The following is a 20,123-nucleotide window of genomic DNA, read 5'->3' on the forward strand; positions in this document are numbered from 1 at the left end:
TTCTGGCCCTCAGAAAGAAGCATGTATGGGACTTCCCAGGTGGTGCTAGTGGTAAAGAACCTGCCTGCCAATGCAGGAGATGTAAGAGAAGCGGGTTCAATCCCTGGGTAGGGAAGATCCCCTAGAGGAGGGCTTGGCAACCCACTCCAGTATTCTTGCCTGGAGAATCCCAGGGACAGAGGAGGGGCCTGGCGGGCTACAGTCCATGGGGTCACACAGAGTTGTACACAACTGAAATGACTTAGCACGCACACAAGTCTCATTAGAAGGATCAGAGAAGAATTCACAAGGGATGACTTGATATTATACTTACATAATAAATAGGAATTCATGGAATTGATAGGAAAGGGAAAGGGGGAGCATGTCCAAAGACCAGAGCCTTGGATAGTGATGGTGTTGCTAGGATATAAACTAGGAAGGTTGGAGAGGAGAGGAATAATATAAGGTTAGGCTTGATTGGGTAGGAGCTAGATGCTGCTCGATGATAAAGGGCCTTCTATGCCAGACAAAAAAATTGAACTTGATCCTGTAGTAAGGAGGAACTTTTGAGGATTTATGGATAATGGAGTGAAATCACTCTGAAGTAGGCTGACCTTACATCTCAGTTTACCCAAGACAGTCTTGGTTTATGAATTGTATGGTTACCCTATTCCAGAGGCATTGTGGAAAAGGAATTAGAGAAGGCAGAGTTTAGAGTTAGGTAATGACTAGGACAAATGTTTGGACAATAGATATTGAGGGCCTAAACAATGTCAGTGGCCATGGGCATGAAGAGGAGAAAATGGATAAGAGTGACAATTAGCAGATAGACTCCATAATTAGATCATGTGTATAAATCTTGTTTTACTGATTCCACACTTCTTTGAATAGGGGCCATGTTAGTAAGATATAACTTAAAGGTAATGATACTGATGTTTAAGATAATTTAAAAGTACTGATACTGATACTGTGGTTCAGAGAAAAAAAGGAGAGCTGAAAGTATCCAGGTAAATGATTTCCTTCAAAGTTGTCCTCTTGCAAACTTATTCCCATGATGCTGCTATGGCACAGAATTTTCCTGTACCTATTTGAGCATTGCATTGAAGAGTCAATGTCATTTCCTTTAGATTCATTCTGAGTAATGGCACGTATTGATCCTCTGAGTAGTGGATTTGATATTTTGAACTTGTAAAACCAGTATTTTTTCCCAGAGCCAAATAGGATAAATGAATGGTTTTCTTGTGTGGTTTGTCAACTTATTCCACAGTGTTTGAAACAAAAACAGTAAATAGATAAGTGCTTGCCCGGGGATGAATTGGTAAGCAAAGAGGGAATCCAGAGTGACTGCTAACCCATACAAGATTTCTTTTTAGGATGATAAAAATGTTCTAAAATCAGATTATGGTAAAATTTAGTAAATTTGTGCAAGCCTAAAGATTTACTCAAAGCCATTTAATTGTGCACTTTTTTTTTCATTTATTTTTATTAGTTGGAGGCTAATTACTTCACAACATTGCAGTGGGTTTTGTCATACATTGACATGAATCAGCCATGGAGTTACATGTATTCCCCATCCCGATCCCCCCTCCCACCTCCCTCTCCACCCGATTCCTCTGGGTCTTCCCAGTGCACCAGGCCCGAGCACTTGTCTCATGCATCCCACCTGGGCTGGTGATCTGTTTCACTATAGATAATATACATGCTGTTCTCTCGAAACATCCCACCCTCGCCTTCTCCCACAGAGTCCAAAAGTCTGTTCTGTACATCTGTGTCTCTTTTTCTGTTTTGCATATAGGGTTATCATTACCATCTTTCTAAATTCCACTGGAGCCCATTATACAGAGTGAAGTAAGCCAGAAAGATAAAGAACATTACAGCATACTAACACATATATATGGAATTTAGAAAGATGGTAATAATTGTGCACTTTAAATGAGTGAACTTAATGGTATGGAAATCATATCTCAGTTAAACTGTTAACAATGTTTTGAATGCTAGCAGGGTCCTAGGTTCAAGGATGTGTGGAGATTTTTAGGATTTTATTTTATAATTGTACAATTTTTTAATTAAAGTAAAATTGTCTTACAATATTATATTACTTTCAGGTGTCTGGGGAATGTATGTTTTTTAAAAAAAAAAAAAAACAACAAGCCTCATTACTAAACTGTGTTCTTTATTAGACCCTTCCCTATCCCCCATTGCCCTTAGTATAGTATTGGGTATGTATTAATTGCTCAAGAGATATTTACCCAGCAGAACTGAATGTGCTGCAGAATTGAATGTACTCAACTTCACTTAGTGATTTTATTAAATACTGTGTTCAAGTCCTTAGATGTTTTTATCTCCTAATCTACAGTATCCTTTTATGAGAACTTTTTTATAAATGTTGGGTTATGATTAGTTCTTTTTGTTTCCCAAACATCATCAATTTTGAGTATAAGCATCTGGGTTATTACTACTAGTTTAATTAAGATATTACTGTTTATTACTTTAATAAAATGTATCATTATCCATATAAATTTTAGAAACCATATGAAAATGTTTCTCTAACATTTTATTTGTCATTGGCTCTAGCATCTTAAATTTTAGTATTAAATAGAGGCAAATCAATCAATTTAAATGTCTCTCTCTCTCTTTCTTCCCTCCCTTCCCTCAGGAAGCATTGTAAGTGTTGGTGACCCAAAGAAAAAATACACAAGATTTGAAAAAATAGGTCAAGGGTAAGTGATTATATATATGAAAACCATGTGTGCATGCTTGCATGCACATTAGCTTATAGGAAAACTCCTGCCCCCTCTACATCTGTATGGATGTTATGCTTAAGATCCTGTTTCATTGTCAAACTGTAAAGTGACAGGTGGTGGGAAAGGTCCTTATTGAATGATCTAGAGGTGGGCAGAGTTGATGGATTGAGTAAGGAAGAAATAGATTAGTAATCCCTGAATGGGATGGAGTTCATCATTTTCACCCAGTATGCTTATAAGAATGGCCCTGCTGCCAGAGATTTGGTTCAGAAGTCTGGAGTGGGGCCTAGTAACCTGAACTTTGGAGCCGTTTCCTCAAATAATCCTGACCCATCAGCTAGACCTGGAAACCAGGGGGTTAGATCATTCGCTGGAGTTAAAGGTGGGAGTCACCAGTTCTACAAGTCAGCTGTAAATAGACATGTTTCTCAAGCCTCGATGTGAAACTAAGCAGGAGTGCCTGAGTAGGCAACCGGCTTTGAAATAGGAAAATGTTTTGTTTAAAGAGAAATGAAGCATTCTAAAGGGGTGTCCTTTAAGGGGAAATGAGACAAGATATTGGGTTGGCCAACAGGTTCGTTTGGGTTTTTGGTAAGATGTTACACAAAATCCCAAACAAATTTTTTGGCCAATACAATATTTAGGTATACCAACTCCTATATGCCAGGAACCAAGATGGCACCCCAGAGGTCTCCTGACTGAGACTGGGGCTGGGAAGAAAGGGATATAGCTGATGTACCTGCAAAATTGTGCTATCCCCTCAGCTAATGGAGTCTGTTTCCAGGTAAGAGAATGTAGGATTTCTTCAGCCACCTCACTGCTTTTCCTGGGATTCTTAGGTTCAGAAAATTATATATTGTATATAAGTTGGACTATTTTTTGTGATTTTTATATTTTATTTCTTTCTCCCCCTGCCCCGCCCAACTTTTGTACTAACGTGTCTTTTGAAATTGCCAACTTATGTCAGGAAATGAGGGAAAGGATTCATTAGACATTTTGACTAGAGGATAAGAGGGACACTCGGGGATTGTGCCTGGTGGGAATCAAGGTGAGAAGACCCTAAGAGGGAGGCAGAAACTCAGGGAGAAATATATGGCAGTGTCTTCTTCCAATGGAAACCATAATGATGATGCATTTGAACTTTCTAGAGAGTAAAATATATACCTGTTCGTGCTCTTGCTTCATTCCTCATCATTTGATGTCACTGGTATTCTCACTTGCTCATTTAAAAAGAGTTTTGTGGTGTCTAGAGGTCCCCTAAAACTTAACAAGTCAAATAGTAGTCCTGCCCATTGCTCTAGGACAGTGCTGTCCAGTAGAACTTTCCAGGATGGTAGAGATGGTCTACATCTGCACCGTCCTATGTGGTAACCACTAACATTTGTCTGTATAAAAGTGAAAGTTGCTCAATCATGCCCAACTCTTTGCAACCCCATGGACTAGGGAGTTCTCCAGGCCAGAGAGAATGCTGGAGTGGGTAGCCTTTCCCTTCTTCAGGGGATCTTCCCAACCCAGAGATCGAACCCAGGTCTCCCACATTGCAGGTGGATTCTTTTTTTTTCATTTATTTGTATTAGTTGGCAGCTAATTACTTTACAATGATGTAGTGGTTTTTGCCATACATTGACATGAATCAGCCATGGATTTACATGTGTTCCCCATCCTGAACTCCCCTCCCACCTCCCTCCCCATCCCATCCCTCTGGGTCTTCCCAGTGCACCAGCCCTGAGCACTTGTCTCATGCATCCAACCTGGACTGGTGATCTGTTTCACACTTGATAATATACATATTTCAGTGCTTTTCTCTCAGGTCATCCCACCCTTACCTTCTCCCACAGAGTCCAAAAGTCTGTTCTATACATCTGTGTCTCTTTTTCTGTCTTGCATATAGGGTTATTGTTATCATCTTTCTAAACTCCATATATATGTGTTAGTATACTGTATTGGTGTTTTTCTTTCTGGCTTACTTCACTCTGTATAATAGGCTCCAGTTTCATCCACCTCATTAGAACTGACTCAAATGTATTCTTTTTAATGACTGAGTAATATTCCATTGTGTATATGTACCACAGCTTTCTTATCCATTCGTCTGCTGATGGGCATCTAGGTTGCTTCCATGTCCTGGCTATTATAAACAGTGCTGCAATTAACACTGGGGTACACGTGTCTCTTTCAGTTCTCGTTTCCTCAGTGTGTATGCCCAGGAGTGGGATTGCTGGGTCATATGGCAGTTCTATTTCCAGTTTTTTTAAGGAATCTCCACACTGTTCTCCATAGTGGCTGTACTAGTTTGCATTCCCACCAACAGTGTAAGAGGGTTCCCTTTTCTCCACACCCTCTCCAGCATTTCTTTATCAGCTGAGCCACAAGGGAAGCCCAAGGATATTGGAGTAGGTAGCCTATCCCTTCTCCAGCATATCTTCCCAACTCAGGAATCGAACCAGGGTCTCCTGCATTGCAGGCGGATTCTTTACCAACTGAGATATCAGGGAAGCTATGGAGCACTTCAAATGTGTCTAGACTAAATGAGAGCTATTTATTTGCATAAATTTATTTGTTCACACACTTATTGAATACCAACTATGTGCCAGGCACTATGCTAAGTGCAGGAGAAACAGAGCTTGCTAATAATAGTGTGGGCTTTCAAGGAATTTATAATCTATAGTGATGAATGCTTAAACAGGCTAAATAGGATACCTTGGGTGACATGCCTACTCAATTCACCAAAGTGTAGGGCAGGATTGGCTTCTGTAGCCATTATTTCCCACCTGGAGTTTTCCTTCTTAGCTTCTAGTGAACTGGTTGTTTTATTTAAGTTAGGAAGCTATGCCTTCTCAAGTCCATGTATCAATACAAACCTTAACTCACTTTCTTTTTGTCCAAAAGGTTAACACCATAAGGCAGGTTAAAAAACACAATATTATGTACTAAGGGAACTTGAAAGGGAAAAGTTACCTTTTAGATTTTATTTTAATTGAATTGGGTTCTTTGATGGAGCTAACATTGCAAAGTGATACACAATCCATAGAGAAATAGCATTCCAGATCTTTGCTGTCCAGTATGGTAGCCATGTGGCTATTGAGCCCCTGAAATGTAACTAGTCCAAATTGAGATATACTGTAATTATAAAATAGGCACCTGATTTTGAAAAGTTACTATGAAATAAATGATGCAAAATACCATAGTAATAAGGTTTATATTGATTATATGTTGAATTGATATTTTAATATGTGTTAAGTAAAATATGTTATTAATATTAATGTCACCTTTAAGCTTTTTTAAATATGGTTTCCCCCCAAATTTAAAATATGGCACATGTTAATATGTTTAATGGACAACACTGCCCTAGTTGTAGGTTTAAATGGGAGCTTTTTATTTGTTCATAAAGTGTTTTTTTCAGAGTTGTCTTTTGGGGCATGAAAGATGTTATAATTTTGTTTTGATTCCTTATTATCCCTAAGACCCAACCGAGCCAAAAACATCGCTGAATTTAGAAAAGAAAAAAGTAAGAGATGGTTTTAAATATCTCCCAGATACCAGGTAATAAAGCAAGACTGATTTCTCCAAGAACAAAGATTAGGCTGCCAAGCTATTTTGCATACCAAAGAGATTTCCCCTCCAGGATGGTATTTGTGCTTCTAACCTCTGAAGGTGCAAAAGGAGAGTTCTCTATTTCTGCAATCTAAAATGAAAAATCAAAGCAGAAATCATGCTTGCCACTGCAGAAAGATTTAACGTCCCAACCAGTTCATCATTATCAAGAATGATGAAACTGGCAGATAGTTCACTTACAGACCACATTCAGCTTTTAAATAAGCCCTTAGAGGGTAGGGAGTCTTTTTTTGGGGGGGCGGGGGAGTTCTCAATTTACCTAATTTTATTACAGTTATATTTGATTAGGCTTCATATTCAAAATATTAATTTGCTCTAACCAGTATTATTTTACAGGGAGGAGTCGAATTGGCCCCAAGCTATTTGGTTTTACATTTTCTATTGCCTAAATATTGATGGTTCCCCCAAACCTATCCCTTTCTCTGCATTCTTTTTTTATTAATTTTAATTTTTAATTGGAGGATAATTGCTTAACAAAGATGTATTAGTTTCTGCCATACAACAGCATAAATCAGCCATAAGTACATATATATGTATATATGTATGTATCTCCCTTCTCTCATGAGCCTCCCTCCCACCCTTCCCCCAGGACTCTTTTTGATTTATCCTTTTTATAGTCTTTTATTGTCTAGCATAGTCCTTTTGTACTTAGCAAATCCCCCTAAAACAGTTTTAATCAACAGCCAGAGTTCATTTGGCCAAGCTCAGAGATTTATATAGCTTCCCCTGTCTGCTTTCCCCATTTCTCTGGATCTGTTTTTGCCCCAATAAATATTTGTTGAACTAATAAAAATGTCTTTCTAGCTCTCCCTTTCTTCTGTCCTGTCTTTTCCTGAGTATATGCATGTCTTTCTAGCTCCTTCTGTCCCTCTCTTTTTTTTCGAATGTGTCTTCAACTGTTTCTCATAATGACTAGATCAGCCTCACATTCTCCTTTGGCTTTATGGTTATTTGTGTGTGTCACATATCTGTCTTTTTTTATCCATGTTGATTTCACCTTCTGCCCATTTTCACATACACACCCAACTAAAATGGTCATCATATAAAATCAAGATGTATTTACATAGCTATTAAAGATGTAAGCTAGTAACTTAAATCTATTTATTTACTCTATCATTTATTTAATAAACTCATTTTTTTTTCATTTTTCAGTAGATTTTTGCTCTCTTCCTAATTTTAAAGGGAATTAGCAAAATATTGATTTATTTCTGTCTAGACCAGGGGAAAAAACACTTAAATTAATTTTCCTTTTACTTAAATTGCTCTCAATGGATTTTCCCATGAAATATTGACCCAAATTAGATAAACTAGATTCTACTCTCAATATACGGGCTTCCTTGGTGGCTGAGTGGGAAAGAATCTGCCTACAACTCAGGAGATGCAGGTTTGATCCCTGGTTGGGAAGAACCCCTGGAGAAGGAAATGGCGACCCACTGCAGTATTCTTGTCTGGGAAATCCCATGGACAGAGGAACCTGGCAGGCTACAATCCATGGTGTCACAAAGAGTCAAACATGACTGAGAGACTAAACAACAACAATTATCAATGTATAGAGTTTTTATTTTCTTTTCAAGCTTATAGAGTTTGCGCTTTTTAAAAATTGTTTTGCTTTACCTACTATGATGGTGACATTCAAACCTGTGTCAGTAACCATTTGGTGCTAGGAATAATCAGCCCCAGTATTCCATTTTTAGCTCCCTGGAGCACAACAACTTACTATTGGGAGCCAGATTTGAGAGGAACCTCTCCATTAATCACCCTCATCTACTTGGAAAATGAAAATTTTTCCAGTATGGGTTCCTGCTCTCCCAGCATTCAGGCCTGGGGCCAGAGTATTGGACTTCATCTCTCATAAATCAAATTCAGAATTGCATGTCCAATCATTTGAGGCCATAGCTGTGACTTGAAGGCTAAAAATGACATTATTTGATCAGATTTGCTGTGAAAAGTATCCTATAAGTGGTTATCAAATCTAAGTATTTAGAGCAGATGTATGTATAGTTTAAAAAGAAACAGAAAGAAAACAGGACTGGTACCCCACAAATTATCATTAACTTGACAACATGAGTTTCTCAGAAATATATCTGGTGGAGATTTAAGCATCTTCACTGTCTAGGATAGTTATAGAAAAGAACTTGTTTAATAAATGAGGTAGGGTGAGACGCCAAAATTAAATATTGATTTTCAGTCAACAGCTGTCATTGGCTCACCTGTGCAACTCCTGAATAAGCAGTAGCTGTGTAACAGAGGGCTGAATTCGTGAACATGGCAGCTGTTCGAACAGATTTCTCATTAATATATTTGAATTCATTAAGTCTTTCCTTAAACGAGAGTGCACTGAAAATAAACCTTTTTTCTCTTTCAAGTTTCTGTTTGTTTTCTCTTCAACATTTTAATAGAAAAATATTTTTCAGGAAGCAGCTCAGAGGAAATGGTTTGGATCCAGTTTAACAAATAACGTGTTTCATTCAGCGAGCTTTTGTCAAGGGTCTACTATGTGGAATGCAGAGTGGTTGTTAAGAACTAGGTTCTAGGAGTCAACAGAGACCTTACTAGCTCTCAGAACATTTAACACAGAGAAATGGAGAGTTGTATTAAGAAATAAGCTGGACCGCCTCACTCCCAGATGAGTCTACCTTTCCCCCATCTTTATCCACACACTCTTCTTTTCTTCACTGTCATCTCCCTCACAAATTGCTCTCTGGCTGTTGCAGCCCTAACATCTTTTCTATGTCCTTCTGAATCCTCCAGCTTAGATCTGCACGGGCATGTCTACACCACTTATATCTTAGCTTGTCTAGACATATAAAATTGGTTGAAATTCTGAAATCCACGGTGAAATAAAGGGGGACTATTTGGAAAGTTTGAAAAGAAAGAAAGCCCAGATTCTGAAGTCAGAAGGCTATTGGCAAGGTATTTAGTTTAAGCACCAGTTCTCAGTCATAGTAAGCAGAATTCACATACCTTATAAGGTTGTGAGAAATGAATGAGAGAAGATATTTAAAGTGCTTTGCACAGTATGTAGCACATAGTGAAGGGCTCCAGAAATGAGTTATTTTTAGGGGTAAGAGTCACACCCACAGTTAGCAAAATACAGTAATTATTATAAATAATTACTAAGAGCTGTGGGGACAGGGAGAAGGGGACAAATCATTTATAGCCAGGGGACAGGTATGATGAAGAACTCTTTGAGGAGGATGCGATTGAATATTGGGATTTAACAAGTAGAGATTATAGCAAGTTTCAGTTGAAGAAGACCAAGTGAACACCTGCTTCAGTCTGTAGGTTTCATTCATTTTGATATCCCTAGGACCTGCAATAATGTCTGGCATAGAGTAAATATTCAACAAGTATTGGATGAATGCATACTGAAAAGACTAGAAGAATTAAATCAAGAATTCCAATTCTATAGACAGTCAAAAGTATATTTTGGCAGGGAAGTTAACAGGACATAATGCTAGAAAGATCAGTCAGGGCTATGTTATGAAACACATTGAGAGATATAAGCAATACTGTGTTTTTTCTTTGTTTGAGCTTAATTCTTTTAAGTAGGTAGTACTTGAACATGGTAGAAGATACAGAGGAGTAGACAGTGAAAAGTAAGTGTCCCTCCAACCCTTTCCCCTCAGCCTCTCAGTCACCTTGCATGCAGGAAACGTCCAGAAAGAAGTTATTTATGATTTCTTATATTTTCACAGAATCTCTGCACACTTACACAAACACATACACATGTGTACATGTGTGCTAATACACATTATATATGCTCAAATATTAGTTGACACTGTTTTTTTACTCACCTGAATACACAAAGTATTAGATATATGAATAAATGGTGTCTACTTATGATGTTTAACTTGTTAATTCACCCTTATTTACATATTTAAAACCACACATTATATAAAATCATGTATAAATTAGGAGACATTTTTCTACTCTCAACAATTCATAAGCGGTGTAATTCAAAATCTGCCCATGCATCTTTATTGTTTTTTCTAATCCCGGAGCCCCCTTTTTGAGTCCCCCAGCAGTTAACCAAGTACATCATCTGACTTCCATCTAAGATCTTTGAGAGGAAATATTTTTGAATCTACATATGATTCTGACCCTGGATATTTTATTCCTAGTTACAATTACCCATTTATATGACATTAAGATGATTGTCTTCTGAATCTATCCTGTAGGTGTAGATTTAGATCTTAACAATAACTCTATACTATATCATTTTTAAAAATCTCTGTTACGTTTTTCAGACTTACACAAGAGTAGAGAAAATTGTATAGGAATAGGACCTCCCATATTCTTATCATCCAAATTCAACATTTATTATTATTTTTAATATAATCACCATGCCATTATAACATGTATAAAAATTTAACATCGAACACCCAGTTGATAATCAAGAGTTGGCCATTTGTCTCAAAAATGCAGTTTTTGTGGAAAGTCCACCTTCACTTATAGAAGTCCACTTTCATTTATGGAAAGTCCACTTTCACTTTCCATAAAAACTGCATTTTTGAGACAAATGGTCAACTCTTGATTATCAACTGGGTGTTTGATGTTAAATTTTTATACATGTTATAATGGCATGGTGATTACATTAAAAATAATAATAAATGTTGAATTTGGGTGTTAAGAATATGGGAGGTCCCATACAATTTTTTCTACTCTTGTGTAAGTCTGAAAAATGTAACAGAAGTTTAAGTTGATTTATTTGTTCAAATCAGTATCCAAAAAGGTTCACATATCACATTTGGTTGTGTCTCTTAAATCTCTGTACTCTAAGCAGGGGTACCCAACCTTTTTGGCACCAGGGACTTGTTTCATGGAAGATAATTTTTCTACAGACTGGTGGTGAGGGGACAGTTTCAGGATGATTCTCATAAGGAGAGCACAACCTGGATCCCTTGCATGCACAGCTCACAGTAAGTTTGCACTCCTGTGAGAATCTAATGGTGCCCGCTGATCTGACAAGAGGCAGAGCTCAGGTGGTAATGCAAGTGAGGGGGAGAAGCTGTAAATACAGATGAAGCTTCACTTGCTCACCTGCCACTAAACTGCTATGAAGCCAGTTCATAATGGGCCACCAACTGGTACCAGTCCATGGCCTAGGTACCCTGCTCTAAAGCATCTCCTTTCTTTTACTGCTGCCATTTACTTACTGAACAAACTCATCAGCATCTTGTATAGGCACTTCGTGGATTTGTCTATTGGTTATATTTGATTCCATTTACCTTGCTTCCATATTTCTTGTATTTCCTATAAATGAAAGTTAGATCCAGATGCTTAATTAGGCTCAGTTTCAGTTTGGGGTAAGATTTCTTTGTTGGTGGTGCTCTGTGTTTCATAGTATATTATATCAAGAGGTACAGTGTCTGATTGTCCCATGTTTTAGTGATGAGTAGATCAAAAGACTCACTGGGTGATTGTCCCCTCCAATGCAAATTTTGTCATCAGCCTTTCATCTAATGGTTCCAACTATTGATAATTATTGCCCAAATCAATTATTTCACTAGAAGTTACAGAATGGCTGTTTTTTAAATTTTAACATTCCGTCTACACTTATCGGTTAAAATACTTATGTTAAAAAGAACATTGTCTCTCTAGCTGGGGAGTCTTTGGTTACCTTGAAATACAGCTCATGCAGGGAAGTCAAGATACATGCTTAATTTTTAAATTGCCATTTTTCATTATAACATGTTGGTACTCAAGCTACTTCTAAAGGTGTCCAATGAGAGGTATTTTGATTTAAGTAGGAGAGGGAAGTATTCTCTTTTATTTAAAAAAATCTTTATAAACTCATGGGATTTTTATGTTTTCAGTCCGTTTCAATTCATCTATTACTGTTTTTGATGGTCAAACTGTCCCGTCTTTACCTACTGGGAGCCCTTTTCATTGCATTCATTTTGTTTTTTGGTTTATTTTTTAAATTAAAAAAATTTATTAGAGTAAAATTGCTTTATAGTGTTGTTTTGGTTTCTACTATACAGCAAGATGATTTAGCTATACATATTCATATATCCCCTCTTTCATAGATTTCCTTCCCATTTAAGTTGCATTAAGCTTGGAAGTGACCTTTAAAAAGTTTGTTTTTATATTAACACCTGCATTTATGAGGTCATTCCTTAAGAATTCCTTAAGAAATAATTTATTTCCTTAAGAAATTTCCTTAAGAAATTAATTTCCTTAAGAAATAATTTATTTACATCCTTTCTTTCCAATTCTGACAGATACTCTTTATGAGCATCCAAAACCAGCATTGATTGAGAATATTTCCACTTACTGTGTCTCTCCTAAACTGTACTTTGTGGATAAAAATAAATGGGTATGAAAAAAAAAATAAATAAATGGGTATGGAGAATTACTATATTACATAAACAATTTTATAAGGATATGAATAAAAGGCCATTCCCTTTTTTTCTGAGGGAAAAATTGGGAGAGAACCCCTTACCTTGTATTTGGGATATATGGTGCATTTCTCTGTGTGTGTGTGTATGCAGGTGCAGGCTGTGCATATATTTTTAACACAAATGTTAACACACTGTATATCTCGTTTGCTATCATGTGCCTATGTCTTAGAGATGGTTCCATCTTGGTGCTCCATTCTTTTTAACAGATGCACAGTGTTTTGCTGTTTAGATGTACGAGGCCCAAATTGATAGACATTTAACTTGTTTCCAATATTTGCTACTATAAACAAATAAGCCATTTCATGCATATGCAAGTTTATCATTAGGATAAAATCCTAAAAGTGGAATTGTTACATTAAAAGATAAGTATATTTTTCATTTCCAAGTTGCCCTCCAGAGAGGTTGTTCCATTTAACACTCCCACCAACAATGTATGAGGGTGCCTCTTTGTCCACACTCTTGCCAACACAACCATGTTCAAATATGTGGGGTTTTAGTACAATAATGAAAACTGTCCCCACACTGATTTTCAAAGGAAAAAATGTTTAAGAAAGATATTCTAACAAGAAATTATGTGTCAAAAGAGAAGGCTGTCCTGAAGAATCCATTGGCCAATATAATCCATGTTTGTACTACACCACAGTATCTTTGTTGTATGCCGTGTCTCTTCAGATATTAGATCAGCCATGCAGCTCAATTTGTCAGCAAGTGACAATGGGAGGATTTCTTGAAATCATTTTCTCCTATGCATAAAGATGTATATCTGATGCAAAGAAATTTTTGTCTACTCTCTGGATCTTTGCCAGTCATATCATGTAGAATATGACCAGTTCGTCAGTAATTGCAAACAAACATTTTTTGGAAGCCTCCCAGTCCCCATCCCTCTAAATTAACTTTAGTTTTAGTGCTTAAGCAAACAAATATATCACATTAAGTATTTTGCAGACTTATCTCTTCTTATTATTGTAACATGACGTTCCCATATGGAAGACGAATATTTTTGAAACTTGTTTCTTCAAGGACTGGATGAATAACAGCTTGCTTTGCAAATATGACAAAGCAGTATTCAGCATAGAACTCAGGGATAAGTGCTGAGAATAAAACCTCTGACTTGTTTTTCTTTATTCAAGAAAATATTTGCAAGAGCAGAAGTGGTATCTCAAGGGCTTACAGAAGTGATTCTTTGGGTAAGACCACCCACCCCCAAAGTGTTTGCTTCCTCATCGGATCTATTCGGGGCTGTACAAGACAGAACACTGGTATGAGGCACTAACTAGATGTAGTATGAGCTTCATAGTAGATTTTGTGATGAAGGGGATTGGAAACACATTAGCATATGTGAAGAACAGTGTTTATGGAGAAATGGAAGATGCTCTTTGTTCTACTTCAGTTCAGTTCAGTTGCTCAGTCATGTCTGACTCTTTGTGACCCCATGGACTGCAGCATGCCAGGCTTCTCTGTCCATCCCCAATTCCTGAAGCTTACTCAAACTCATGTCCATTGAGTCGGTGATGCCACCCAACCATCTCATCCTCTGTCGTCCCCTTCTTCTCCTGCCTTCAATCATTCCCAGCATCAGGGTCTTTTCAAATGAGTCAGTTCTTCACATCAAGTGGCCAAAGTATTGGAGTTTCAGCTTCAACATCAGTCCTTCCTATGAAATATTCAGGACTGATTTCCTTTAGGATGGACTAGTTGGATCTCCTTGCTGTCCAAGGGACTCCCAAGAGTCTTCTCCAGCACCACAGTTCAAAAGCATCAATTCTTTGGCACTCAGCTTTCTTTATAGTCCAACTCTCACATCCATGTGTGACTACTGGAAAAACCAAAGCTTTGACTAGACAGACCTTTGTTGGCAAAGTAATGTCTCTGCTTTTTAACATGCTGTCTAGGTTGGTCACAGCTTTGCTTCCAAGGAGCAAGCGTCTTTTAATTTCATGGCTGCAATCCCCATCTGCAGTGATTTTGGAGCCCAAAAAATAAACTCAGCCGCTGTTTCCACTGTTTCCCCATCTATTTGCCATGAAGTGATGAGACTGGATGCCATGATCTTAGTTTTCTGAACGTTGAGCTTTAAGCCAACTTTTTCACTCTCCTTTTTCACTTTCATCAAGAGGCTCTTTAGTTCTTCTTTACTTTCTGCCATAAGGGTGGTGTCATCTGCATATCTGAGGTTATTGATATTTCTCCCGGCAATCCTGATTCCAGCTTGTGCTTCCTCCAGCCCAGCGTTTCTCATGATGTATTCTGCATATAAGTTAAATAAGCAGGGTGACAGTATACAGCCTTGATGTACTCCTTTTCCTGTTTGGAACCAGTCTATTGTTCCATGTCTGCTTCTAACTGTTGCTTCTTGACCTGCATACAGATTTCTCAAGAGGCAGGTGAGGTGGTCTGGTATTCCCATCTCTTTCAGAATTTTCCACAGTTTGTTGTGATCCACATAGTCAAAGGCTTTGGCGTAGTCAATAAAGCAGAAGTAGATACTTTTCTGGAACTCTCTCACTTTTTCGATGATGCAACAGATGTTGGCAATTTGATCTGTGGTTCCTCTGCCTTTTCTAAATCCAGCTTGAACATCTGGAAGTTCACAGTTCACATGTTGTTGAAGCCTGGCTTGGAGAATTTTGAGCATTGCTTTGCTAGCCTGTGAGATGAGTACAATTTGCGTTAGTTTGAGCATTCTTTGGCATTGCCTTTCTTTAGGATTGGGATGAAAACTGACCTTTTCCAGTCCTGTGGCCACTGCTGAGTTTTCCAAATTTGCTAGCATACTGAGTGCAGAACTTTCACAGCATCATCTTTTAGGATTTGAAATAGCTCAACTGGAATTCCATGTTCCACTAGCTTTGTTCATAGTGATACTTCCTAAGGCCCACTTGACTTTGCATTCCAGGATATCTGGCTCTAGTTGAGTGAGCACACCATCATGATTATCTGGGTCATGAATATCTTTTTTGTATAATTCTTCTGTGTATTCTTGCCGCCTCTTCTTAATATCTTCTGCCTCTATTAGATCCATACCATTTCTGTCCTTTATTGTGTCCATCCTTGCATGAAATGTTCCCATGGTATCTCTAATTTTCTTGAATAGATCTCTAGTCTTTCCCATTCTATTGTTTTCCTCTATTTCGTTGCATCGGTCACTGAGGAAGGCTTTCTTATCTCTTCTTGCTATTCTTTGGAACTCTGCATTCAAATGAGTATATCTTTCCTTTTCTCCTTTGCCTTTCACTTCTTTTCTTTTCACAGCTATTTGTAAGGCCTCCTCAGACAACTGTTTTGCCTTTTTGCATTTGTTTTTCTTGGGGATGGTCTTGATCCCTGCTTCCTGTACAAGGTCAGGAACTTCTGTCCATAGTTCTTCAGGCACTCTGTCTATCAGACCTAATTCCTGAATCTTTTTCTCACTTCCACTGTATAATCATAAGGGATTTGATTTAGGTCTTACCTGAATGGTCTAGTGGTTTTCCCTACTTTCTTCAATTTAAGTCTGAATTTGGCAATAAGGAGTCCATGATCTGAGCCACAGTCAGGTCCAGATCCTGGTCTTATTTTTGCTGATGTATAGTGTAGAGTTTCTCCATCTTTGGCTACAAAGAATATAATCAATCTGATTTCAGTATTGACCATCTGGTGATGTCCATATGTAGAGTCTTCTCTTGTGTTGTCGGAAGAGGGTGTTTGCTATGACCAGTGCATTCTCTTGGCAAAACTCTATTAGCTTTTGCCCTGCTTCATTCTGTACTCCAAGGCCAAATTTGCCTGTTACTCCAGGTGTTTCTTGACTTTATCTTTTTTTTGCATTCCAGTCCCCTATAATAAAAAGGACATCTTTTTTGGGTGTTAGTTCTAGAAGGTCTTGTAGGTCTTCATAGAACCATTCAACTTCAGCTTCTTCAGCATTACTGGTTGTGGCATAGAGTTGGATTACTGTGATATTGAATGGTTTGTCTTGGAAACGAACAGAGATCATTCTGTCGTTTGTGAGACTGCATCCAAGTACTGCATTTTGGACTCTTTTGTTGACTATGATGGCTACTCCATTTCTTCGAAGGGATTCTTGCCCACAGTAGTAGATATAGTGGTCATCTGAGTTAAATTCACCCATTCCAGTCCATTTTAGTTTGCCGATTCCTAAAATGTTGACCTTCACTCTTGCCATCTCCTGTCGGACCACTTCCAATTTGCTTTGATTCATGGACCTAACATTCCAGGTTCCTATGCAATATTGCTCTTTATAGCATCAGACTTTACTTCCATCACCAGTCACATCCACAAGTGGGTGTTGTTTTTGCTTTGGCTCCATCTCTTCGTTCTTTCTGGAGGTATTTCTCCACTGATCTCCAGTAGCATATTGGGCACCTACCGACCTGGGGAGTTCATCTTTCAGTATCCTATCATTTTGCCTTTTCATACTGTTCATGGGGTTCTCAAGGCAAGAGTGCTGAAGTGGTTTGCCAGTCCCTTCTCCAATGGACCATGTTTTGTCAGAACTCTCCACCATGACCCATCCGTCTTGTGTGGCCCTACACAGCATGACTTGGTTTCATTGAGTTAGACAAGGCTGTGACCCATGTGATCAGATTGGTTAGTTTTTTGTGACTGTGGTTTTCATTCTGTCTGCCCTCTGATGGAGAAGGATAAGAAGCTTATGGAAGTTTCCTGATGGGAGAGACTGACTGAAAACTGGGTCTTGTTCTGATGGGCAGGACCATGTTCAGTAAATCTTTAATCCAATTTTCTGTTGATGGTTGGGGCTGTATTCCCTCCCCATTAATTGACCTGAGGCCAAACTGTGGCGGAAGTAATAAAGATAATGGAGACCTCCTTCTAAAGGTCCCATGCACACACTGCTGTACTCAGTGCCCCCAACCCTGCAGCAAGCCACCACCGACCCACACCTCCACCACAGACTCCTGGACACTCACAGGCAAGTCTGGGTCAGTCTCTTATGCGGTCACTGCTCCTTTCTTCTGGGTCATGGTGCCCATAAGGTTCTGTTTGTGCCCTCTGAGAGTCTGTTTCCCCAGTCCTGTGTAAGTTCTGGCAGCTCTGTGTTGGGGTTGATGGCGATCTCCTCCAAGAGAGCTTATGCCATACCCATGCTGCATCCAGAGCCCCTGCCCCTGCAGCAGTCCACTGCTGACCTGTACATCCACAGGAGACACTCAAACACAGTTCTACTTAATACTCTTAAATGCACTGTGTTGTGTGCTATCCCTTGTAAAGAATGATGACACCACTCAATCAGCCACCATTAGCAGAGGTTGCACTTCAGGTTGTTTTTTTCCAGCCACAGTAATGAGTTTGTATTAAGCCACCTGCCTTCCCTACCTTTTTCCTCTCTAGGCCCTCTTGAAACCAATGGTGCACACTGGGAAACAGTTGCTTAGACTTAATGTTGGAGTGAGTAGTTGAGAGTTAGCAGGCCTTTCCAGGGATTAAGCCTTGTAAATGTGGCCTCATTATCACTGGACTATAACCCACTGAGGTCCCTGGCCCCACACCCATAATGTGTTACAGCTCTATTTAGAATTAGATGACCATGAATACACTGGGGAAAATCATGCCCTAGCTAAAGAACAAAAAAATTGCCTGTTCCTGTTTATAATCCTAGTAATTAAAGACTATCTCACCTGGCCCATTGCCACATTCTGTATACTTAAAAAGGTACTGAGATAACATGATTTTTGCACAATTTTATTTTTTTTTTAATTTAGTGATAAAGTTTTGAGTGACAAATTATAAGAAACTCTGAATCTCTTCTTTTCTGGCAGCATTATTGCCAGTAATGGTAACATTGTTACCATTCCTGAGCCCTAAGGGACTGTTGTTTAGCCATTGTTTAGTTGCTAAATCATGTCTGACTCTTGCAAACCTATGGACTGTAACCTGCCAGGCTCCTCTGTCCATGGGATTCTCCAGGCAAGAATACTGGAGTGGGTAGCCATTCCCTTCTCCAGGGAGTTTTCTGGACCCAGGGATTGAACCCACCTCTCCTGCATTGGCAGGTGGATTATTTACCACTGAGCCACCAGGGAAGCCCATTAAAGAACATGTCTTACCAAAAAAGTAAATGTGTGGTAGTATTGAAAATATGATATCTATATATTTTTATATCAAACTCATTAATATAGTGAGACAGTTTCTACATAGAGGCCTACAAGGAGTACATGTATCTTATATACTCAGCAGAAGATAAAGTCTAGTCCTAAGAACTAATTCTAGGTCCAATTCACTCTTGGCTGCATGACCAGTCTTAACTGATTCAAAAACAGGAAGAACTATCTTCTACAGTTCTTTCAAAGGAATCAAACTTATTGTTTCCAGTTCAGTTCAGTCTCTCAGTCGTGTTCGACTCTTTGCAACCCCATGAACTGCAGCATGCCAGATCTCCCTGTCCATCACCAACTCCTGTAGTTTACCCAAACTCATGTCCATTGAGTCGGTGATGCCATCCAACCATCTCATTCTCTGTCTTCCCCTCCCCCTCCTGCCCTCAATCTTTCCCAGCATCAGGGTCTTTTCAGATGAGTCAGCTCTTTGCATCAGGTGGCCAAAGTATTGGAGTTTCAGCTTCAACATCAGTTCTTCCAATGAACACCCAGGACTGATCTCCTTTAGGATGGACTGCTTGGATCTCCTTGCAGTAGTCCAAGGGACTCCCAAGAGTCTTCTCCAACACCACAGTTCAAAAGCATCAATTCTTTGGCACTCAGCTTTCTTTATAGTCCAACTCTCACATCCATACGTGACTACTGGAAAAACCATAGCCTTGACTAGACGGACCTTAGTTGACAAAGTAATGTCTCTGCTTTTTAATATGCTGTCTAGGTTGGTCATAATTTTCTTTCCAAGAAGTAAGCATCTTCATTGGAGAAGGAAATGGCAACCTACTCCAGTATTCTTGCCTGGAGAAACCCAGGGACGGGGGAGCCTGGTGGGCTGCCGTCTATGGGGTCACACAGAGTCGGACACGACTGACATGACTTAGCAGTAGCAGCAGCATACCTGCTGTTATCCGGGAGTTTGTACCTGGAACTAGTTACCTTCCCAAATCACGAACGACACTGACCCACTCCTTTTCAAAACAAAACTTCCCGCTCAGGTCAGGGCTTGGGAGGGCGCTCCGCCAAGCTCAGGGTAGCAAAAAAAAAAAAAAAAAGAAAAAGAAAGGAAAAAAAAAAGAAGTAAGCATCTTTTAATTTCATGGCTGCAGTCACCATCTGCAGTTATTTTGGAGCCCAAAAAATAAACTCAGCCGCTGTTTCCACTGTTTCCCCATCTATTTGCCATGAAGTGATGAGACTGGATGCCATGATCTTAGTTTTCTGAACGTTGAGCTTTAAGCCAACTTTTTCACTCTCCTTTTTCACTT

The 20,123-nt window shown here is 38.9% G+C and overlaps 1 protein-coding gene across 10 annotated transcripts in view; it reads left to right on the forward strand.

Annotated features, from left to right (window-relative positions):
• PAK3 (p21 (RAC1) activated kinase 3) overlaps positions 1 to 20,123 on the forward strand; it is a 127,969-nt gene that overhangs the window by 71,267 nt on the left and 36,579 nt on the right. For all 10 annotated transcript variants that reach the window (XM_043895310.1, XM_043895301.1, XM_043895307.1 and 7 more), the window contains one exon: positions 2,636 to 2,699. In XM_043895310.1, coding sequence (XP_043751245.1) covers positions 2,636 to 2,699 — 64 coding nt within the window. The remainder of the gene's footprint in view (positions 1 to 2,635; positions 2,700 to 20,123) is intronic.

The sequence above is a fragment of the Cervus elaphus genome, chromosome X (assembly GCF_910594005.1).
Source record: "Cervus elaphus chromosome X, mCerEla1.1, whole genome shotgun sequence".
Taxonomy (NCBI): domain Eukaryota; kingdom Metazoa; phylum Chordata; class Mammalia; order Artiodactyla; family Cervidae; genus Cervus; species Cervus elaphus.